At 33.8% G+C, this 24,945-nt stretch overlaps 1 protein-coding gene across 3 annotated transcripts in view; it reads left to right on the top strand.

Moving 5' to 3' along the window:
• GSK3B (glycogen synthase kinase 3 beta) overlaps window positions 1-24,945 on the top strand; it is a 167,619-nt gene that overhangs the window by 111,742 nt on the left and 30,932 nt on the right. For 2 of the 3 annotated variants that reach the window (XM_045507257.2, XM_010970860.3), the window contains exons 8-9: window positions 15,721-15,816; window positions 24,546-24,584. In XM_045507257.2, the coding sequence (XP_045363213.1) occupies window positions 15,721-15,816; window positions 24,546-24,584 (135 nt within the window). The remainder of the gene's footprint in view (window positions 1-15,720; window positions 15,817-24,545; window positions 24,585-24,945) is intronic. The other variant, XM_010970861.3, reaches the window with a different exon arrangement.

Here is a 24,945-nt window from a genome sequence, read left to right as displayed (position 1 = left end):
TGGGAGAGGTTGGGTGGTAGGAAATTCCTGTCTGATTGATCTTTTGCTAGGTTAGTGTCCTCTGTTCATGGAATTTTGTAGCTCTGGGGAAAACAGTGTGATACCTAATGTCAACTTGCTGTCTACAACACACTAAGTTAGTATTTTTAAAATGGGACCACAAAATAAAGGAAACAGCCCCTAAATCTTATTGTAATGAATATACCAAATCAGTCTGTGGTATCTTTGGACTAGGTTTAATTGTGCTTCATCTAAAATAATCAAGGTTGTGATAGCGGTTTTCTTTGCTTTCAAGTACAGCTAAGTCTTATTTTCATCATCTTTGCTTAGCAAACGTTTTAGATTTCAGTTATCTCCGTATTATAGGTTGTTCAGCACTCTATCCTGGCTTAACATTTTCACCATCATATAGTCTCTCAGAGGTCTAAGACATTGATTAAATCAAGATTTAATAGATATAAAATACTTTTCCAAGTTTTTTGATGGATCCATGATCTATCTTTGCTAATGTGCATTTGGAATTTAATCACATGTTACCTGGTGACATTTCTTGTGCTGTCATATTATAGAGCTCTTGTGTTGTTAACAGACTGCAGGGACAACATACTAAACTTACTGTATCTCCTTTTTCCAATCCCCAGAACATGTAGGCACACCCTATTACACATTATGGTACAGATTTTTACTTGTAATATGTATTATATGTAATATATAAAAACTATAATTAAAATATTTTAATTCGTTCTTATATTATTATTTAAATTTTTCCATGTTTATTACTGACTAGAGCAACAACTGTTAGTAGCTTTTGGATCGTGGACTTCTTTGAAAATCTGTCTGTAATAATGGACTCTCCTCTAGAAAAAAGCATACATGCCAGAGTTTTGCATATAACATCAGGTAGAACTTAGGGTTTTCTGAAGCTCATCCAGAAACCCTAGGTTAAATATCCCTATACCAGTGCAAGGAACTAGGGTTGCAATTTGTAGTAACTGCCTGCAGTATAAATATTACACACATAATGTCAACGTTTTTAAAATGAGTTTTAAAATAATGATTTTCATGTAAAACTCCTCGGCTGCATCTTTACATTAATATGTTGTCCATAGACCGGAAGAAACATCAGTTTTAAGTTACGACTGTGAAGTTTTACTGGCTCTACAGTAACTTACTCATACTTGGTTAAATCTGTATACACTTATAGGTATTTGTGCTCAGGCATGGAAAAGTGTCTTGTTTCCTGACAGTGTAGCATAGTTTAGCTTTTGACTGAAGAATAATGGTATCCATTTGAAATCTTTACTTTTCCCCCCAAAAAGCAGTATAGTGATTTACTAAGTTGTCAGGATATATTTTGTTTATGCAAAGAACTTTTCACGTAAAACAAGGTTTCATGACATCATCATTCAAAACTGATGTACTGATAGTTATGTTTTAGGACCTGAGTCAGAAGACCATCCACAGGATTACTCTTTGGGGGATATGATGCATTTTATTTATCAATTGCAGATTCTTCTGCATGGTTGCATTTTGAAATCTTTTGTGTATTTGATTAATTTCAGGATCCCAGTTTAATTATTTTTCTTTGAAGTAATCACAAAATATGTAAAGGGACAGGTGAGAGATGGGATAGGGACAGAAGTCTGTCAAGTTAGCAGCACTTAAAATCTAGATGCTAATTTCAGGTTTTTACTAAAGAATCTGCTTCCTTATTTAGCAAAAGATAGGAATTTTGAGAGCAATAATTCTTAACAGTAGAGTAGTGGGAAAAATATGAAGAAACACTGAAACCTTGTAGAGGGGTATTTATTTTGTTAAAAGCATCCTGAGTGCTATTTCATATCTTTAAAACAATTTTTTATTGTTACATGTAATAGAAGGAGAACATGAAGAAAATCTTGGCTTATGATGCTACAAAGAACTAGAGTGTTAGTAACTCTCAAATGAAGCAAGAGCTGGGTGATGTGTGTGTATAGAATGTTTACATATCTCAAAGCAGGGTGTGATTTTTTTAAAGTTTGGGGAATACAGTGAGTTTTTGTAACCCAAGAGATTCTAATCCCTGCCTGCCTCTTTTCTGTTATATACGCCTTCCTTGAGCATACCACTGTGGCTGAGATCCACCTAGAAAAAAGGTCTTTTGACTCCTGTGCATATATACTAACCAAGAATGACTTTTTCACTTTATGTTGAATGCTTTGCATAATCGAAACATTAGTCACCTTTTGAGGAGAAGGAGAGGATTTATTGCCAAGAATAAAATTTTATTCAGGAAGCAAAAATGAGAGTCAAAACAATCTTTAAAACAAAGAATAAAGACATACTTCCCATTTTTGAAACTTAATTACACATCTACAGCTATCACAACAGTGTGTATACTACGGAATATTATTCAGCCATGAGAAAGAAGGAAATCCTGCCATTTGTGACAACATGGATGGATCTTAGGGCATTATGCTAAATGAGATAAACCAGACAGAGAGACAACTACTGCATGGTATCACTTGTATGTAGAATCTAAAAAGGAAAGAAATAAGTCATAGAAACAGAGAGTAGAAAATTGGTTGCCAGGGGCTTGCAGGATGGGGGAAGTGAGGAAAGATTGGTAAAGAGTACAAACTTTATAAGATGAATAAGATCTGAGGATAATGTAAAACATGATGACTATAGTTGATAACACTATTAACTTAAACATTCTCACCAAAAAAGAAGGAAGGAAGAGAAAAAAGAAAAGCGTGAGGTGTGATGGATGTGTTAATTAACTAGATGGAGGGACTCCTTTCACGATATATATGTATATAAAATCACCACTGTTTATGTTTTCTATGTCTTAAAATTTTATTTGTCAATTAAAACTCAGGAAAAGTGAGGAAAAGACAGTATAGTATTGACATGAGTGTAGGCATATAGATCAATGGAGTAGAATTGAGAGTCAAGAAATAAACCTTTACATTTATGGTCAGTTGACCTTTGCCAAGGATTCCAAGACAGTTCAATGGGGAGAGAATAGTTATTTTAACAAATGATACTTGGGTAACTGGGTATCCATAAGCAAAAGGATGAAGCTGGACTCTACCTCACACCATATACAAAATTAACTCAAAATGAATCAGACCTAAACATAACCAAAACTATAAAACTCCTAGAAACATAGGTATAAATCTTTGTGACCTTCAATTAGACAATGGTTTCTTAGATATGAGACCAAAAAAAACCACAGGTGACAAAAAAAAAACAAAACAGATACACTGAACTCCATCAAAATTTTGAAATTGCGTCTCAAAGGACACCGTCCAGAAAGTTAAAAGACAGCACACAGAATGGGAGAAAATTTTTGCAAATCATATATATGAGACTTGTATCCAGAATAAGTAACTCTTACAACTCAACAATAAAAAGACAGCCCAGTAAAAAAAAAGTGGGCAAAGGATCTAACTAGACATTTCTCCAAAGACGTACAAATGATCAGTAAGCACACATACACACATAGAAAGGATTCTCAATGTTGGTAGTCATTAGAGAAATGCAAATCAATATCATAATGAATACTGTATTGCATTCACTAGGATGACTAAAATACAGACAGACAATAACTAGTGTTTGTAAGGATGTGGAGAAATTGAAACTCTCATACATTGTTGGAGCAATTGTAAAGTGGTGCAAACAAAAAATGGTTTGGCATAGCCTCAAAATATTATACATAGTGTTGACATATGACCCAGCAATTCCATTCATAGAAATGAACTGAAGACATTTATCCATACAAAAACTTGTACACAGATGTTCATAGCAGCGTTATTTATAGCCTAAAAATAGAAACATTTCAAATGTCCATTAGCTAATGAGTGGATAAATAAAATGTCAGACGCAAAGGGCCACATGTTATGTGATTCCAATTATATGAAATGTCCAGAATAAGCAGATTGGTAGATACAAAGTAGATTAGTGTTTGTCAGAAATTAGGGGGAGTGGACATGGGAGTGACTGCTCATGGGTACTTAGTTTCATTTTGGGATGATGAATATGTTCTAAAATTAGATAGCAGTAATGGTCCTCTGAATATACTAATAAAAAATCACTGAGGTGTTTGTAGGAGTAAATTTCATGATATATGATGTATATCTCAAAGATGTTATTTTTTATAAAAGATAAGAATGACGACATCTGCGTATGGAACTTTTGATAAAATAATGTTGCTCTTTCTGCTGTATTTTTAAAAAGGCAATAAACTCTGACCGTAGTTTTGCGAAGAACTGAGATCAAGTTAAGTGACTCGTGGTACAAGAGTGAGTGGAGTAAAGCATGGACCCACAAGGGAACCCTCCTGTACTAGCTTACCCTCCTAGGCTGAATAAATAGTTTAGCCAGATTGTTTAGTTGCGTTCAAATAACATGACAGCTTTCTCTTTTTTCCATTGATGTTCCTTATGGGATTTTAAGACTTGTACTGCTGTTGCTATAGCTTTTATTTATTTATTTTTTGGTTCCTTGCTTTTTGGAAATCAGAAGGAAACCTTGAGAAGGAAACATTACACACACCACAAGAAGGGGGGTGTCTTATACCAAATTTCACTATTATATTATAGGAAAGGGGTAGATAGAAATTAGATAAAATCTGTATGTGTTGAGAGTTAAGTGTTTTAGCTGCCTGTATCTGTGGATTTAAAAAAGGAGAACCTGAATTTTGTAGGGAAATACCAGAGGGAATAACATTTTATATCAGTCCTCTGGAAGTGAAAATGTATAGTAGGATTCTAATGTCAGTCGAGCACTGATATTTTGAAATAGAATAGCTCAGTGACTTGTTTTCTAATTTTTTACAGAAATTTGTTAAGTTTATGGTATAAGCAGTCAGCCTGACAATTACGCAACTTGAATAAACAGTTCTTTTATGCAGAAAAGAAATAAAGATGTTTAATTATTCAACCGTGCTACATATAATCTCTTGCCTCTGTATTATACAATTTTTATCCATTTATTTAAAAAGTTTTAATTGAATTTATTATATATAGGCCTGGCCGTGTATCCCTTTAGTCTTTCAGAGTGCATGCCATTTTAACTACATGTTGATTTAGTGAACCATTTGTGTTAAATGCTGGGCCAGAACATAGGAGGTCCTTGGCCTCAAGGAGTTCAGAGACCCATTGAAGGGAGGAAGGGAACAACTGAGGGTGGTAGAGTAAGGCAGGTATGATCCCAGAAGTCTGAGCAGAGTACAAAGGCAGAATCATCCTGTTTGGAAGTAGTGCTATCTGGAAAAGCTTCGTAGAAGAGGTAACTCTTAAGCTGACTTTTGAAACATGGAAAGGTTTACCACTTAGAAAAAGGAAAAGAATGGAGGACATAACACACTGACTTGGACAAAGATGCTTAGTGAAAGAAATCAGATCTATTCTGTGTTGCTTTATGGTTTGAGCCTAAGATTCTGAATGGTTAGAAGTAGTAGCATATGAGTTTACCAAGAGAGGGAAGACTGGAGCTGTCGGCAGTGGCCAGAACACACTATCCTGTAGGCAGTTGAAAACCACTGCAGGATTTTAAGCAAAGGAATAACAAATTTATGTATAAGTATTTATATATTCATTTATTTATATTGAAGTATAATCAGCTTACAATGTGTCATTTTCTGGTATATAGCACAATACTTCAGTCACATAGGAACATATATATATTCATTTTCATAATCTTTTTCACAAATTTCTAGTTAAGATTTCTTTTACTTCACATTGGCTTCAAAGACTACACATACAGCTCTTGTTGAAGTTTGGCGACCTCTGGCGTTGAGATATTAAAATACAAGTGTGTGAAAGCTATATTTGAGCACCTTTGTCAGATGATTTTTGGCTCTAAATCTTTGGGGACATAAATCATAATTCCTGAGTTGATATTTATTGGGGTTTTGGGGTCTGGCTAACTTTGTAATTGAAAGAATTTTTTTAAATGTTATGACAAATATCATGGCACTGGGTACAAATAAAACAATTGATTTAATCATAAAGGATGAATAGTGTCCCCAAAGGGATGGGACAGGCTAATCTCTGGTTCTTTGAGTCTTTCCACCACTACATCCCATGATATTCCAGGATGGTGGACTGAAATATATGCTTTTTTTTTCCCCCCAATAAATGTAAAGATCTTTTTCTAATGACAAATAACAGAATACTACTCTTCCTAATGGCATGATAATTTTGAACACCCCCCTCTTATTGTGTGAGATACTATACTTACAGAAAAGTGTATAAACATTACATTCAGTTTCATTTCCTTTAAGTAGCAGAGGAACTTGGCTTCTAGAAAATCTTAAAAATAATTATTTTTTAAAGCATATCCTCAGTCTAAAAGTTTTGGTAAAAATTACTTTCCATCTCTTAAAATTCAGGAGAACTCAAGACTTGTTTTGTGTCTAAAGTGATAAGGTCCTTGTCAAATATACCTTTTTAATCTATAAATGCTTATGTGATTTCAGAGTTTCCAAATATAAATCAACTGAAATAAATCAGGTAGAAATACACCCTGAATCTAATAAAAACTTAGTATAAAACTTAAAAATATACTCAGAAGTAGAAATGGGATAGTTGATTTATTAGGATGTTTTATGTTTGTGGAATTGATTGCAGATGGTGATGAATTCAGAATCTTTGCTCTTCATAGTCTATTGCTTGTTTAACTTGCATCCTCTAATGTTGCCATTCATCCTTTGTCCAGTCCTTATTCTCTGTTAGCACTCTGCTATTAATGTAGTTACCCAAATCATGCCATTTTCCACTTCATACCTAGAATGCATAGAATGTGCTGCCTGACTCATTTGCTTCCTAGATTCCTTAAGTAAAATTAGCTCTGTCTCTCCTTCCAGAATCCTTTCCTGAATCTTTTCCTTACTCCAGTGCATTGTTGCACTTCCACTTCACACATCATTGATGCTTATTTTGTTGTATTGATCTTGGCTGATTGTAGTTGATATATATACAAAGTTTCTCTGCTGTAGAGCTCCTTGAGGATAGAAACTCAATAAATGTTTTGAATGAGTGAATGATTTAGGAGGCTGAAAAAAAATTTTAATGCCTCTCGATTATGTCTTACCTTTGCCATCTTACGTTCTTTTGCATCGTAACTCATACTTTTGCTTTCTTAAAAGACTCCACATATGTATATAAAGTAATTCTGATTATAGGGTTTGACAGACTGATACTTTTAATGCGAGCAAGCCTTAAAATAGCAACAAAAGAAGGATAAACATGTGGTTGTAGTTAGTGTAGTAAAGGCATGACAAATTACATAATGTTCTGTTTACTTTTTATATTAGCATCGTAGAGATTTAATTTACATATAATAAAATCTAGCAATTTTATTGTAGCAAAGTGTACAGTTTAATGAATTTTGACAAACATGCATAACCATCATCCTGGTCAAGGTTTAGAACATTTCCATCACAATGAAAATGTTCTTGTGTATAGCCCAGGGTGGCCAAATGTCCCAGTTTGCCCCAGACTGAGAGGTTTGCCAGGATAGTCCCAGATAGACTGGGACATTTGATCACCCTATTCCTATGCCTTTGTAGGCAGTCTCCCATCTTCTGGTTCAGGTTACTTCTGGTCTGCTTTCTGTCGCTACAGATTAGTTTTTCCTATTCTAGAGTTTCATATAAATGGAATCATATAGTACATTTCTTTGGTATCTGGCTTTTTGGGCTCAACAAAATGTTTTTGAGATTCATCCCTGTTTTTGTATTACTTATTTATTCTGTTTTATACTGAGTTGTATTCTGTGAATAAACCACAGTTTGTTTATCCATTCACCTATGGATAGACATTTGATTTTTTTTTCATTTTTGGCTACTGTGAGTAAAGCTTCTGTGTTTTTTACAAGTAGTTTTGCAGACATATGTTTAAGTTTAGTCTTAAAATTACTTTTATCATTAGGAAATGACACTCTTTATTTCTGTTTAATTTCCTTGTCCTGAAAACTACATTTTCCGATATTAATGTAGGCACGTCATCTTTTTTATGATTAATGTTTACATGGTGTATCTTTTTGCATCCTTTTAATCTACGTGTCTTTATATTTAAAATTCATTTCTTGCAAACAATATATACATAGGTCTTCTTTTTTTACTGAGTCTGATAATTTCTGTCTTTTAATTGGAGAGTTTAGTCCATGTACATTCAGTGAAATTATCAATATGGTTGTATTTAAGTATTCCAGGTTCATATTCATTTTCCTCTTACTATTCTTTTTCCCCCTCTTTTACTGCTACCCTATGGCTATAATGAGTATTTTTATTTTCCCTATTGGCTTTTTAAGCCGTACCTCCATGTTGCATTCTGTAGAGATTGTTCTAAGATTGAAAATAGGCATCATACTCAGTCACAGTCTACAGATAATAATATGCCACTTAGCGTATAAAGTAAGAACCTTAAACAGTATTATTATCATTTCCCCTTTCTGTCCTTTGTCCTTTTGTTATCATACATTTTACTTCTATAGTACTTTATTATTTTACTTTAAACACTCATTTTCTTCTAAAGAAACTTAAAAGCAAGGGGGAAATGTCATGCATATGGCTGTATATTTACCATTTTTGGTGATCTTTGTTTTTGTATAGATAAGAACGTCCATTTGGAATACTTTTCTTTCATCCTGAAGTATTTTCTTGTAGTGAAACTGTTGGTGACAGATTCTCTTAGCTTTGTTTGCCTAATAATGTCTGTTGAAGGATATTTTCACTGGGTATAGAATTTCTTGGTTTTTAGCATCTTTTTTCTTTCATTCTTTAGACAGGTTCTCTTTTCTTCTGGCTTGCATTGTTTCTGATGTCAGCTGTCATTCTTCTTGTTAACTCTGTAAAATGTGTCTCTTTGTTTTGGGAAAGATTTTCTCTTTATCAGTGGCTTATGTTAGTTGATTGTGACTTGGTGTGTTATTTTTACATTTATACTGCTAAGGCATCATTGAGATTTTTATTGAATTTTCAGCAAATTTGAAAAAATGTCTGCTGCTATTTCTTCAAATAGTTTTTCTGTGTCTGTTCCCGAAATCTCCTTTTCAGACTCCAATCATATGTACATATGTTTTTCTAGCCTTTTTGTTTACCTCCATGCTTCAGCTTTGATAGTTCCTATTGCCCTTTTTTTTTTTTTTTTTTTTTTTAAGTTTATTGATTGTCTTCTGTGGTGTCTTGTCTGCTGTTAAACCTCCAGGGAAGTTTTCGTTTCACATGCCATATTTTTCAACTATACAGTTACCGTATGGTTCTTTTTTTTTTTTTGTCTTCCATTTGTCTCCTCATTACAATAGCTATTTTAAACTCCTCTCTTGTCCATTCTTTTATCTCTGTCATTTCTAGATCTGTGTAGGTTGACTAATATTTTTCCCCCTCTTCCTTTTGGATCACATTTATTTCTTCTTTAAAGAATATTTTGTCAATCATTTTTCTAGTTGTTTATACCTAGAGGACAATTCTGGTATCAGTTACTTAGTAATGACTAGAAGCAGAAGTGTGTAATAGTCTTTTTTTTTTTTTTAAATAATGCAAACCTTTGCATGACATTCCAAAGTTTTTGAACAACTGATGGAAAGTTATACGAAATTGCACTGTGTTATATAAGATTTTTAGTTTACATTTGACCACTTTAAATTAGTTATGGCTCCCCATTAGATACTCACAGTATTTATACCTAAAGCAGTTCTATAACAATGATCTCTGTAACTTAGGCCTTGAGATTAAAAGTTCTTTCAGTAAAATTACTTACAATGTGCACATCCTTAGTACTTGTCCACCATTTAACATTCCAGTCAAAATTCTATACTTGTGAAACAATCACTCACAGACAAAATACTAAACTTGTATGTTTGGTATTGCAGATATACTTAAGCAGTGAAAACCTGCAGCTAAAAAAGCCTGATAGTGATTTATCAAAATTGCTAAATTATTAAAATAATCTTTACAAAAATGTATAAAGTAAGTTGGAGATTTGTTACACTTTTTGAACTTGTTTAGCAAATTAGATGCCTGTATTTCTTCATATTATTCTGTTGCCTGAGATCTATAATTCATAATATTAGCAGTTCAAGATATTCTTTGTATTAAGTTGAATTACCATGATATGGATAGATTTTATTTAAATTGTATTTTTTTAAGTTGTCAAGTAAAGTCTAACCTTTTATTTTTTAACATTTAATTATAGTCTTGTGAACTTATGAAATCTTAATATATCCTGCACAACTCCAAAGAATTTAGGTTTTATTTTATGGTATAACCAATGGAGTTTAATAAAGTGTTTTTTTAAAAGCATATATTTTTAAAAAACCTTTTCTTGTTTCTGTCCTTAATATTAGGTAGACCATTTTAGGGAGTCAGCTACACATGCATTTGAATCCCTTATTTACTGTTGACAAACTGTAACTCTGAGAAGTCGGGTTACCTCAGTCAACCTTAGGCTTCTCTTAAGTGTGAAATGAGGTAATAGAGTATCTATAAAGTTTAAATCAGAAAAGAAAATTAATATACGTAGCACAGAGCTTTACATGCTGGGTGCTCAGTAAAAAAGTTCTTCTCTTTGTTCTTTCCTTTCCCTCACTGATGGACCTTTTAAAAGGAAAATATATACATGCTGTCTTCATGTAGTCATTTCAAGTGATTACAGTCTGCTTGCCATTCTCATGACTGATCTCGCCAAGGTCAGAAAGGAAGCCTTCATGGCCAGCATTAGTGAACACCATTTGATCTGTATTTTACCTGGGCTGTTGTGTCAGGTACCTACCTCTCTGTCCTTTAAATGTTCCTTGTCCTCCATGGTGTCATCGTCTGTGGGAACTTCTTCCAGTCTCTTAGACTTCTATATCATCCTTCTTTTTAAATTTCCCGTTTTCCATATATTTGTATCTTTTGAGTCCCCATCTTCAGCACTCTTCTCCTTCAGCCTGCTTTGCCTGTTACCCTCGTAGTCGCCTTAATAGCTGTACATCAGGTTCTAGCCTCAAGCTCTCTTCTAAATTATATACTTATATCCACCCCTTGGTGGAGAACTCCTCCAGGTTCGTCTTGAATATATTAACTACTGTTTTCTCTTCCAGCTCTATTCCTTCATGCTTAATAGCACCAACATTTTTCACAACTACCAAAATTAAAAACTGAAATTGTTTGTCCTCCAACCAAGTCAATAAACAAATTCTTCAATATCATCTCCTAAAATTGGTTTGCCACTGATAAGATTGACATATTCTAGTTCTGCCTCTGTTTAGTTCTGACCTCTGGAAAGTTGTTCCTTCTGAGTCTCAGTTTTTCTCATCTCTAGAATGTTAGGACTAGATCAAAGGTCAGCAACTAGGGCCCAGGAACCAAACAAAGTCTATTGCCTGTTTTTGCAGATTAACTTTTATTTACTGCTACTTTGTGCTACAGTGGTAGAGTTGACTAAGAGGCAGAGCTGCTCTGGCCCACAAAGCCTAAGATATTTACTCTCTGGCCCTTTAAAAAAAAAAGTGCTGACCCATAGACTAGTGGATCTCCCATCTTGGTTCTAGCTCTATTAGCCAACCTGGGGAGAATGTAGTTTTAAGGTTAAAAAAAGAGAGAGAGAAGAAAAAGAAAAATGATACAGTAGTTGAATATTTGGTAAGAGAAATTAAACATAGACTGTGACGTTAGAATCTCTCTTTCTGTATCTAGTACCCTTAGTGATTTAAGGTCATGTAGCTGTAACAAAGGGATAAAAAGGTCTCCATTGCCACTTCATGGTGAGACTAGTTTATTTAGTTAATTGCTTGTAAATAATTGATAGTGAATATATCAATGATTCCATTTACTAGTTAGTAATAAAGTTCCTTAAAAGTCACAAATACCTACATTTTTAAAGTAAAAATACAGTTAAACTCTGACCACCAATTAAAAGTACTATTCAGAATCTTTTAATATCATCACCAGTCATCAAAGCAGATTATTTCCCATTGTCGTAAAAGATTTTTTCACATCCATGTACTAGTGAAAGAGGATTCTAGGTATATAAAAAATGCTGGATTACAAAGTCATTAATATTGAACCTTATTTAATTGTATGTATGCTGACAGGTACTGCAGCTGACTTTCAAATGCATCAGAAAATAAAGTGGATCAGTGGAAATGTGATGAACCAAATATAGTAAAATGTTAATCATACACATGGGTATTTGATATAAGAGGAGAGTGTTTTCACTATTTAGAAAAAAAGGATGCAACTTTTCTCATGTTTGAAATTTTTCATTTATAAAATTTGGGGTAAATGTTTAGCTCTAAATGACTGTGAGATGGTGAGTTTAGGGAGAATGTGGGAGTTAATACACATATACACACATGTAGTATACCTTCGTGCTTTCACATAAAATAAATTATTAAAATTTTTTTGTTAAGTAAACATTGTGTATATGTCATATGTTTCTCACCTGTTTTATTGTGTATTTCACAGCTTTACTTCCATTTGGAATATTCTTAGATTATAATAAAATGCATAATGAGAGTTGAAACACTCACTTCAGGAAGCAGCCTGCCTTTTCATTACACAGTGTGTAATTCTTGAATTCTCACACATAGCCCCTGTGGGAAAGTCAGCCAAATGGTTGATAAGTTCAGGTGATCTCTCTCCATACAGTAAAAAGATGCATATACTAATGGACAGCATACATCCCTCATTTCTTTTGGCATTCTTACCAACTCCAAGGGAGTTAGGACTGTGCCTTGTGTTAACAGAGTACTCAGTAAATGTAGAGGGACTGCACAAAAAAAATACTCACTGATTCAAGAGTGGGCGTTTCTTAGGTATCATTTTGTTTATTGTGAAATATATTATATTGCAAAAATACATAAAAATGTACAGTTTAAAGCATAATAATAAAGTGGCTATCCATGTAACCACCACTCATATTAAGAATTTGAATTAGAGGAACTACTTAGGCCCCTCCCAGTCACAATCCTTCCTCCTATGTCCTCTCTGTTAAGCTAATCTATTATTGATTTTTCTAGATATTTCTATGCTTTCAGTTTAGTTTCACAGTTTTACTATGTAAACTAAAATATAGTTTAGTGTTGCCTATTTTTAAACTTTGTAAAGGGCAGGTTATATATTCATTGTTGAGTAAAAACTCACCACTACGTGAGATTCAGCCATAAAGTATGTGTAGCTCTGGTTCATTTATTTTCATTGCTAGTTAGTATACCATTGGATAACTACATCACAGTTTATTAATTCAATGTTAGGTTTTTGCTTTTGCCTGCAATATTGTGTTATTACAGAGAATAAATGTATAGTTCCTCTAAATATATAGGTTAGAATATTTGCCTTAAAATGGAATTAGTGTGTGATAGGATTATTGAAGGTGTATACATTTTTAAATACTCATTTTTTCATATCATTGCTGTTGTTTTTCTTTAGCACTTGAAAGAATCCAGTGGAGTTGCATTTGGGAGGCAGAATTATCAATAAGTTCACTCTCCCTTCTTTTTCACCCTTTTCCCTTTTCCCCAGTACATATACACACAGACACCCTTCATCAAAGATCTAATATAGAATGTAAGTGCTTGCTTTATTATTTAAAAATAAAAACTAAGTTAAGATTCCTTTTAGCCTTCATATGTTAAGTATGGATAGTTCCTGACTTACAGATGTCTGATAGCTACAGCTGCAAAGGCCAGAGAGTTCCCTTCCCAGTGCTAGATATCTTGTTCCTCTCTGTAAAGCTGGAATTCTACTACAAGAAGGAAAGGAAGTCTTATTACTGGAAATATAACTTTATTTTCAGTGCCCTAAGAGTGAGCTTTCCCCCAGAACAATGTTAGATATAGAAGTTAGAATGATGTGTTATAATTAGATTATTTTTGCACATCTTTTTAATTTTATTTCTAATAACATCAGGAGTTTGCTCAGAAGTTATAAGGCAATTAAAGGTCAGTTTATAGTTAACTAGATTCTTTTTTGACTTATACTGACAAATAATACTATTGTTCTATAGCTCAATGTTCTTTCCACCTGTCTTACTCAAACTTTATGTATTCTAATATTTAAATAATTTCTGAAAGTTTTTATTTCAGGTATAATTGACATACAATGAAGTATATATACATATTTAAAGTATGTAATTTGGTGAGTTTGACATATGTATACACCTGTCATGAAACTATCACCATGAAATCGACATAATGAACATATTTATAACCCTCAGTAATTTCCTGGTGCCTCTTTGTAATACTTCCCTCTGGCCCCTCATAACCATGGATCTTCTTTCTGTCACTATAGGCAGAAAATTTTCTAGAATTCCATATGAATTAAATTATACAGTGGGTACTTTTTGTCTGGCTTCTTTTGCTCAGTATATAGTTATTTCGATTCATTCATGTTCTTTTTTATTACTGAGTGGTATTCCATTGTATGAATATACTACCATTTATTTGTTCACTCACCTGTTGTGGGCATTTGAGTTATTTCTACTTTGTGTCAGTTACAAAAAAGATGCTATACACGTTAGTGTACAAGTCTTTGTATGGGCATATGCTTTCAGTTCTCTTGGGTAAATAGCTGGAAGTGGGAATGATGAGTGTATGGTAAGTATATGTTTAACTTTCTAACAGACTGCCAAAGTATTCTCTAAGATGTACCATTTTACATTTCCACCAGCACTGGATATCTTTTCTTTTGTCCATTTTTATTGGTTGTTTGTCTTCCTGTTTTTGAATTGTAAGAGTCCTTTGAATATGTTTTCTCTCAGTCTGTAGCTTGCCTTTTGTCTTCTTAAGAGTGTCTTTTGAAGGATGAAACTTAAGATTTTGATTAAGTTCTGAAAGTTTTAGTGAAGTCTGGAGAATTAGAACCAAAAACAATGACAAAAATACTGAAATTCTTACTTTGCCCTGATTATTGATTGCCACAAATCAAGTACTTATCATTACATTTTACTCCTTCTGTTCAATATCCTTGAATTGTACATGGCTTAATATTTTGTTTCAACAAACTTGTTTTAAACTGGGCCCTAGAGTTACGAAGATGGGTATTATATGTAATCTTTCTTCAGAGTGCTGGTTATAGTATTTAATGTTTCTTCCCATCGTCTGTTTTGTGCAGACAGGTCCATTTACTTTCCTTTTTCTGGTGCCTAGTACAGCTTTGGAGGCATTGAAGTGCTCAATATATTTTCATCTTGTAGTTATACTTTTTTTCCACACACAGATATGTAAGTTTATCACAGCAGGAAATCTTTTGTTCTTTGTGTCCTTCATGTATCGTGGTGTAGTTCCTAGTACACGGGGACATACACTTAATGTTCAGTGGTTGAATGAAATTATTGATGACCACGTTTGAGTAAGATTCTTCTAATTTATTGATAATAAAACTTTTGGCTTACTTTACTAAATGAATAAAAGATATTCTCATTTTAGGTGCTGTCATTGCGATAGGTTGTTTTTCTAGACAGAATAAAGATGCGTATTTTCACTTGAATATTTTTGAGTTATCTTTTTTTTACAACCCTGATTTACCATTATTATTATTATTATCATGAAAGTCTGTATAGGGTAATATAGCATAGGTTCTGTAGTCAGTTGGGAATTAAAGGCTTTCACAAAATCTGCTCTATTTAATCAGTAAGTATTTTGTAACTTTGGAATTCCTTTTTCTAGTGAAACCAATACATTAAAACATAAAGACTATATTTCTAAGTGTATAGAAAAATATGGCAATAATTTACTTTCTTTGTTTAGGTCCTGGGGACACCAACAAGGGAGCAAATTAGAGAAATGAACCCAAACTACACAGAATTCAAATTCCCTCAAATTAAGGCACATCCTTGGACTAAGGTGAGTCAAAAAAGAGTTTTTTTATAAAGCACATGAACCAGTAGCTAACTAGAAGTTGGATTTCTCATTGTTTTTAAACTATTTTGAGACTGGACGGCTACCAGAGTACAAAGTACAACAGCACTTCTGTGTATGAAAATGGTTGGGTAGTTGTACTTCAGTTTTTCACTGTATAGGTTCATCTCCATTGATTTCCTGTAGAAAGTTTCCAGCCTGAATTTTTATTTAGGGTGAGAACAGTATGTATACATATCCTTCAAATAAAGAATTTCACTTAGGAACAGGCTCTTACAGGTAAATTTTGACTAGTTAAAATTCAGAAGTAATTTCTTTACATAGTTACAGATTCTTACTATTCAGTATCATACAGCATATAAAATATACATTTTATGTATTTTTATTCTTTTTTAAACTATTAATATATAGAGCTTATTACAGATGATATTTTGTGTTTTTCTTCTCTTGTTTACTTTCCTATTGGTGTTTTGGGAGCAGGAATGAAAACGAAGATTTGATCTTGCTAGGAGAAAGCAATTGATATGTCAACAGGATGTCTCTAGCCACTGAAAAAGCCTAACTTCAACATTTAGATGGAGCCTGTTCTAAGAGCAAAAGTCTAACTTAGGAGAAAACTTGTTGTGTTTTGCTTTGATACTTAACTGAAATGATTTTAGAGAGATTTTTTAAAAAACTTGTTTTCATGTCATTTTGATTTGTGAAATTGTGTGCAGAGGGGAAAAAAATTTCAATAGGGTTTAAAGTGAGAGTGAATCTCTCATTTTACAGATTCTGAAACTAGCTAAAGATAGCAAATGTCTCATCTAAGATTACATAAGTGGCTGTGACAAAGCCAGGATTAAGCTTCCTTTCTTTGTGTATGTGTGTGTGTGTGTGTGTGTGTGTGTGTATGTGTTTGTGTGTGTGTGTGTGTGTGTGTGTGTTTTAATGCCAAATCTTTTAAACTTCTAGCTATGTGCCATGTAGCCCCCTTCCCAATTACATACTTTTGTGGATTAGAAGTGTTCAGCTTTCAATATGATTTCAAACAGACTTTTTAATATTAAAAATACATGTATAACAGTTTGTTGTGAACATTGACAAGTTCATTTAATTGATTATAGATCTTTTATAGTAAGAGGTGAAGTAATTCGGGGCTATGAGTGAAAATTTACATTTGCAGATTCAAAGTATGTCTCTTTCTCTTTCTAAATTGTATTATGATTCAGGTTACTTTTTTTCAGGTTATGATAATATCATTACCTCTCTTCACTTCAGAAAATCCTTTGTTACTAATTTTACTATTTAGAATCAAAGATCTCAGTAGTATTTTAGTGCCGGAATTACAGGTTGCAGCTTTTATTGACCAAGATGTTGCCCTGTCCCCAGCCCTCTTTTTAAGTTTATAGTAAACATTAAATGTTCTGAGATAAATCATTCTTTGATCTTTGTACTTGAAATTTCTTTTGAATCTGGTCAGATTGTTAGGGTCTCTCACTGGTTCTAAACTCAGAGAATCCTAGGTGACCTATTTGGATTTAGAGACTTAGTTGCAGTTTGAGTCAAGCAAAGTTACTCCAAATTAAGTTTTATAACAAGTGGTTTGTAGTGTACTATGATTTCAGCCATGTTAAAAAGAAACAAAAAGCAAAGAGAATTCTGTGTATTGAATTACTATAGGAAAATATTCCAAAATGCTGACAGTAGTTTGAGTAAGAAGAGTGTAGGTGATTTTATTTTCTTTGTTCTGCATTTCTGTATTTAAGCAAAGCTTTTTTTGGTTTAATTTAATCTAAGTATTCATCACATGTGACCCCTAATACAGAGTTTCTGAGCAATATAATGCTGCAATGAGGTCAGGAGATCTTATTTAGCAGTCTTGGTCCTTTTTTTTTTTTAAATCAAGACTGCCATCAATATTAGTGCCATCAATGTCATATTCTACATTTTTCCCCTGGATTATATCTCTTCAACACAGGTATTAGCCAGGGTGGAATGTGAGGAATGGTTCATTATCAGTTAACATGCAGGTAGCAGAAGAGTGTGTTGAATTTGCGTGCTTGACACCTTCCTTTGCCCTTATGGACACCTGATGTTTCTGTATCCTGCATTCATCTTTTTCAAATGCAAATAAGCTATACAAAACCCCTTTTTGTTTGTTTTATTTAGGTTTCCTTTCCTGTACCATATGTAGAATAATAACTCAGTTCTCCCAGCTATTTTTGTCTCTTCAAACTCCTGTGAACCCTTCATTCATAGAGTGTGCCTTGACATAATTTGGTTCTCATTTGGTACAAATGCATTTATTATGTAATAGTATGTTAGTTACTCATTAGTGTACACAATTAGGTTGGTGTTATTGTGGTTGTAAACACTAAACCACATACAAACACAGAAATTCCATGGTACTACTCTGTCATCTAGGTGATCCTGAATATGCTTATATTGATTTTAAAAAATAGGTTATTGTCAAGATGAAAATAACAAAATTTAAAATTTCTAGAGGGAACTAACTCCTCTCTCCCCTCTGTTGTGATAGTGGATACCAGCTTGAGAAATGCTCTCTTAACGCTACTCAGCTCATGGAGTTTTTTTTTTTTTAAACATACATAATATTGTTCTCTAAAGAAAAGATCTTTTTGCCCTTGGAAGGCAGGTAAACAGGAGTCTGCTACTTTGCCTTTATTGAGGTCTTATGTTAGGCCCCGCTTTAGCCCCATTTTCTGAAGCTGTGAACATGTGAACCCTCGTTTCCTATGCTGCAGTAGTGTGGCTGTATCCTCAGAAGTAGGAGCTCGTGTCTTCAAAAGAGCAGGCAGACATAAACATCAAGGGAGAAAATATCTTCCATGAACATTGAGGTCGAGAGTATTCAGATGTGTAAGAAAGATGGCAAACAAAATGATGAAATAACCCCAGTATAATATATGGCAGGAATCTTGAGACTTTAAAACTCCAGTAAGATGCCCTTGACTGTTACTTAATGGCCAGAACAACCTCATTCATTGAATAAGCATTTGTGGCTTAAGTTGGGAAAGAAATATGTACTAATGTTTTGAAATAGGGACCAACATTGGGAGTGAGGGTGGGGAGGATAAATACCTCTGCATTGGTGTATGCTGTACACGAAAAGAATAAAAGCCAGATGGAAAGCAAAAGGAAGTGAAAACAAAAGTAATTTGAGAATTAAATGGAGACGAAGATTGGTTGGAAGAGAGAGGAAGCTTAAATTCTGTGTTTAGTACGTGGAGGTATGGTTAAATGACAGTCTGCTAGGTATTAAGTAAGGATCTGGTTTAAGCACTGCTCCCACCCTTTGTGCATCAAGTTTTGTCTTTTGTAAGGTAGCAGTTAGCTGTTGTATCTTTTTTTTTAGATTCTTTCAGAAATAAAGTATGCATATAAAGGATTATTTCATTTTTGTTCTGAATAAATGTAAAGATTGTACCTCCAGTGTAGTCCTGAGATTTGTCCTCCCTATGTCCACTGCCCTGGCTTTAGTTTAAGCCATCACTATATCATAAAATTGTTTAAAAAAAAAAAAAAAAACAACCTCCTACCTCCTAACTGGTTTCCCTTCTTCACATCTTTCACATCCTCATTGCTGTCAAAGTCAGCTTGCTTGCTTTTTTTTTTTTTTTTTTTTTTTTTTGGTAAATGTAGATTTATTTGCAGAGATGCGTACTGCATAGAGTGCAGGCTGTTTCAGAAGGCAAGAGAGAAAGGCCACGAGGTGGGGTTGGGTGCTCAGTTTAAAGTAAAAGTAGATACATACTCTGTAGACAGAGTGCTGGCGGTCTCCGAAGGTGAGGGAGAGAGAGAGGTGGCCTCAAAGTCAGCTTTCTTAAAAGCACATGTGATATTGTCCCTCCTATTTAAAATTCTTCCCTGATCCCTCATTGCATTTAGGAAAATTTGACATATATATAATGACAAGAGTGATCACATGTCCCAGTTCATGCTTGTCCAGTGTAATTATTAATTGCATGTTCCTTTACACTCTTCACTTTCCCAGTTTGGATGACAGAGTATCCAGTCACTGTTCCTAATCATTTCTACTTTTTCTTTACAGAAAAGCAAGAGATTTAGTTCTATGTCCTGCTCTTAACCTTTCCTGAGTCATCTGGTCAGTTAAGCCCAGTCTTTCCCAATTTGTCCAGCTCTTCCACCCTTAAATGCATATGGTTGGGCAATGAGTTTAAAAGCTTAGTGTTTAGTTACGGTAGATTAAGGGTTTCTAATAAAGTTATATTGTAATATATAAGTTTCATCCCTATTTTGAGTACCTGATTCTGCTAAACCTTTTGTTTAAAGTTCTTTAAGACAACTGTTCCCCTTTTGACCCAGTAGTAAATAATCCTGTGAGGTCAGTTAGGTAACACAGATGTCTGTATATTCTTTCAGAGTAATGAAATTCATAAATGATACATATAGTTAGTGGAAGGAAGTAGATTAGAATCCCAAAGGCCCTAATTTCTTCCAATTTGATTAGGGCTACTTAGAATGTTAGCTACATATGGGCGTGTTGTCCTGCTAACTTTGAAGGGATCATGTACCTTCACTGAATTTTTTGTTCTAATCAAACTATTCACCTAATTGTTCCCCAGAGAAGCCACATTTGTTTCTACCTCTTGCTAGTGTCTTTTTTTCACACTTAAAATGTTCTTCTTTTTCTCTGCTTGCCAAATCTTGACCTTTTCTCAAGACCTCAAATCTCACTTCTCCGTTTGAAACATTTTCTATTTATCCAAGCTCTCCATGGTTATTCCCGCCACATAACACCTGTAGTACCTACCAAGTCATACCATATGTATTATAGGGGTTCCTAATTTCTCTTTGGTATTGGGAATGATAAAATGAGTATCAATTACTTTAGAATTTTTTTTGCTAAGTTTTTGGCATACATAGTAGTTGACTTCATAGTTAAGTGTCTGTAGGTTACGTGGGGACCATGTGGATCATTGGTTAAGTATCCCAGAAAGCATTATCCACAAAAATCGATCTTTATAATATGTGATTTCTTAGAACATAGTACACATACTGCAAAATGAATGAATACTAGTATTTCCAACTAGCTAACAGTAAGTAGGAAATTGACTTCTAAAGTCACTTCAGCCATCAAAAGAATTAGACTAGACTGAACTAATTATTATATTTATTATTCTGTATGCTTAAAGCTAAACCAAAAACACTGCTATACTTTTTAAAAAAGACTTTCTTCATCATCCTTTTTTTTTTTCCCTTGAGCCTCAGAATACAAGATTTTTCACTTGGTAAACTTACCTGTTTTAACTATAGTTTCACATATTAACAAAAATGCCTTTCAAGTGGGCTTAGAATTCCTGTTTGCCACTTGTCTGTTTTGTTCTGTTGCTTAGATAATCAATTTCTGTATTATTACTCAACCCCTATGCCTGCTACACTCAATTAATACATTATCACTTGCCTTATAAATACACTATGTTATCTGCTGAGTTTTCTACCTACATTTTTGTTTGTGCTAGAATAGTCACTTCTTTTCTAACATCCAGTTTCCTATGTGAATAGACCTCACTCTGTTTATGCTAGCATTACTCTTAGTTCTTTGGAAACTATTGCACATTAAAATCCAGCTGCTAGGGTGGCTAATCCATATTTAAGAAGACTAATATAAAAAAGAAAGAATGCTAAGACAAATTTCAAGATATCTTGTGGGGCACAGGATAGGGTTGATGGTGGATTGAAAAAGAAGGTAAAACCCTTTTTTTTTTTTTTTTACTTATTTGTGTTTTAAAACACATATCTTTTTATGTAATCAGTGCTCTGCTGGATACCATCAAGGATGCAAAAGAACTAAAATATACAGTCTTCCTCTTTGAGAAACTTATAAGTGATAAAACTAACTTAGCTGAATCAAATATGAATACTATATATAATATATAAGCATATACTTGATTTTGTGCTATTGGTGTTCAAAGCTATTTCACATGCTGTAGGTATGATAAGGAAGGTCTCCAGTGTGATTAGTAGAGGGGGAAAGGAAGCCTGCTTTAAAGGTGACAGAAGGACTAGAGGGGATGGAGGGGCAGGTACTGTTAAAGGAGGATTTGGATTTGCGTAGGTGTCAATAAAGGCAGGAATTATTGTAGCTTAGGGGACTATCCCTTAAGATAAGGAGGTGTGGATGAAAAGGAAATATTCCTGTATTCTTAACCATTTTATGAATAATGAAAGATTAAATTGGATAAGTGGACATTTGGTAAATCACACTTCTGTGGGACTGTAATCAGTAATTGAGGTTAGAGGGAGAAATTACATTGCATAGTTAAATGCTAATATCAGCACATATATGATATTCTTTATGTGTGGTAGAGCTCAGGAAAACTCTTAAGTCTTTATTTGGTGCAGCTGAAATTTTCTGAATGCTAGCTCTGTTGTAGCTAAGGAAAGGATGTTTGTGTTTCTCCTGAATTATGTACTGCACACGAGCACTTCAATAGACTTAAATTCTTCCAACTCTTCAACAAATCCATAGCATTGTCTCATTTTAGTCCTCTATTTAGGCTTACACATTGCAAATAATTGTAGATGACTAATAGATTACTTGAGAGCCAGTATTAGGGTTGCTCTTTAGGAGTGTTCATGGTTTATCAGTTTTTAACACTGGATGTTTGTGTATTTTGTGTATGACCAGAGAACAGTGTCTATATTGTACATTTATCACAATGAAAACTTGGGAAGAATAGCTGTTAAGAATAGGCACAGCACTTGCTCTGCATTCTACTTAGATTAATTATCTTTGCCTATGGGCGTTTTTACATTGCTCTGGTCGGTTGTTTAATACAATAGAATTGTTGAGAGTTGGTGCTATGAGATTCAACCACAGGCCTTCATATGGTATATATATATTTAAGGGGCTGGAGATTCAGTCATAACAGTTAGTTCCAGGTTGAAATTTGATATTTGATGGCAAGTCTATATTCTAGGACATGTAAGGAGAAAATTGCCTCTATCATTTTTGAGTTATCCAAATGCAAATTTACTTTGAATAACTCTTCAGTTAAGGACTCATTTGCATTTGTTCAGTACCACAGAGACTTCCTTTCTGAAAAAAAATGAATTTTTTTCTCTTAGTTTCTTCTATGGACTAGTATTTGTGATGACAGATTGTTTCAATTTAAGAAAATGAGTTGCTGCACAGGTGAGGTAGTATTTGAATCACTTAAAAGTTCATGTCAGTGTATTGGTTCTTTTCAGTTTTACTTTTCTCTTTTGTTTTCTTTCTTTCTTTTGTTTATTTATTTCTTTTTTGCTTTGTTCTGTTTTGTTTTATTTATTTCCTTTTGGTTTTAGTTTTTACAGGGGGTGCTTTGGGCTCTTCATGGCCTTGCTAACGTTCTTGGCTGGCCATATTTAGTCTGCGCACTAATCGTTAGTCGGCCCAGTTGAGTCTTACTTTGTGCTCTCAGTTTTTTTAGTCTGGTTTTCTATTTTTGTCCACCTGGTTGTGTTTTAGTTCATGAGAGATATTTATTCTGATGGGCCGGATTTTAATCCGTGTACTAAATTTTAGTCTGCAGACTAAAAGTAATCCGCGGATTATTTATTTTTGCAAAATATTTAATTCCCCCACTGGAAACTATCCTAAAAGAATATTAAATTCTCTTAGAATAGCCAAGGGAATTCACAGCTACTGGTGAGTTCTGCCATTTTTTGTTCTCAATACCTAGACATAATAGACCCTACTACCTCCCTTGCATATTTGGCTCCGTTGTGCCTAGGTGTTGGTGTACATTACTATGCATGTCACCTATAACTGTGACTATCCCTTAGTTGTATTGTTTATTGTATATATTTTTGTTTAGCTTTTGGTGGGTGAATTGGGCATATTTTCAGATGGAACTGTGTTGAATTTGTAGTGCTCAAAGATACAGAATTTTTTTTCAGTGAGTTTTTCCAAAAAGGAATGTTCTTTATCTTTCCTAAGTAATGGGTGCAAGGGTATGAGGGGGCAAAGCCCGCAATAGAAAAAGTAAGTTTATACCCGCACTCCTGAGGTGATAATGTCAATTTGCTGAAGAGTCCTAAGATAATGAGAATGTCAGTAAATATCTTTTAGCAGGGAAGTCAATCCAAAATGGAGAATAATCCGCGGTGGCCTGATCTTCTTAGCTCACACAAATTGAAAATATCTGGCTTGAAGTCTATAGTAATATAAATTAAATATATCTGTTACTTTCCTCTCATCACTAAAAAATGTTTATACTGTGTACTGGAATACACTGATAGAGAAAAATTAGCATATTGGGAATTCATATCTTTAAAAGCAGGCTAATATGCCCCCTCCCAGCCATGTCAATGGACGGTGAATCCGGGTCGTAGAAGACCAGACACTTTACTTTGGGAACTTTACTTCTAGATTTCATTTTGATTTTAACTTTTTTTGGTTTTGTATTTTTTTAATAAACGCACTGGCATCGGAACATAATAAACTAAAATTAAAATGTTTCTTTACTGTGCCTCACCATTGCGCAATCAAATTTTTTTGCATACACTGTGGTGAAATAATTTTTAAAACTTGGACTTGCTACTGTGGAGACTGATGTTTAAAGTTTATAACTGTATAAACATTTTCTATGTCCCCCCCACACCATGGATTTCTTATAACATTGGATATATTTTTCCTTGCTGGACTATTCTCTTTTGGATTGACTTCCCCTGTTTGGATTATTTCACTGCATTCTCATCTTTAGGATTCGTCAGGAACAGGACATTTCACCTCAGGAGTGCGGGTATGTACTTAATTTTTTTTTTCCCCAAAATTTCAGGGCAGGTCTATAAAACCAGGGGGACAACTTTTTTTCTGAAAGGTTAAACAGTTATTCATTCTTGAAATGTAATAGTAAAAACAACGTAGGTAGCTGTGATTTCTGTTTTCATTCACTGTATGGTATAGGTTTTGCTTATGGTATATTTAGATTGTCAGTCTCGTGAGTGATTTATTGACATCTAAGCTGAAGTTTAGGAGTTGTAGAGTTTCAGAATTACTATTTTTAAAATAATAAATATTGACAAAAATCCACAGAACCAAAGATTGAGTGTTAAGCAATTTAAATAAGTAAGGAATGAAACAGCAGCAGAAACTTCTTTATT

This window comes from Camelus bactrianus, chromosome 1 (genome assembly GCF_048773025.1).
Source record: "Camelus bactrianus isolate YW-2024 breed Bactrian camel chromosome 1, ASM4877302v1, whole genome shotgun sequence".
NCBI classification, from domain to species: Eukaryota; Metazoa; Chordata; class Mammalia; order Artiodactyla; family Camelidae; genus Camelus; species Camelus bactrianus.
This window is presented reverse-complemented; position numbering and strand designations above follow the sequence as displayed.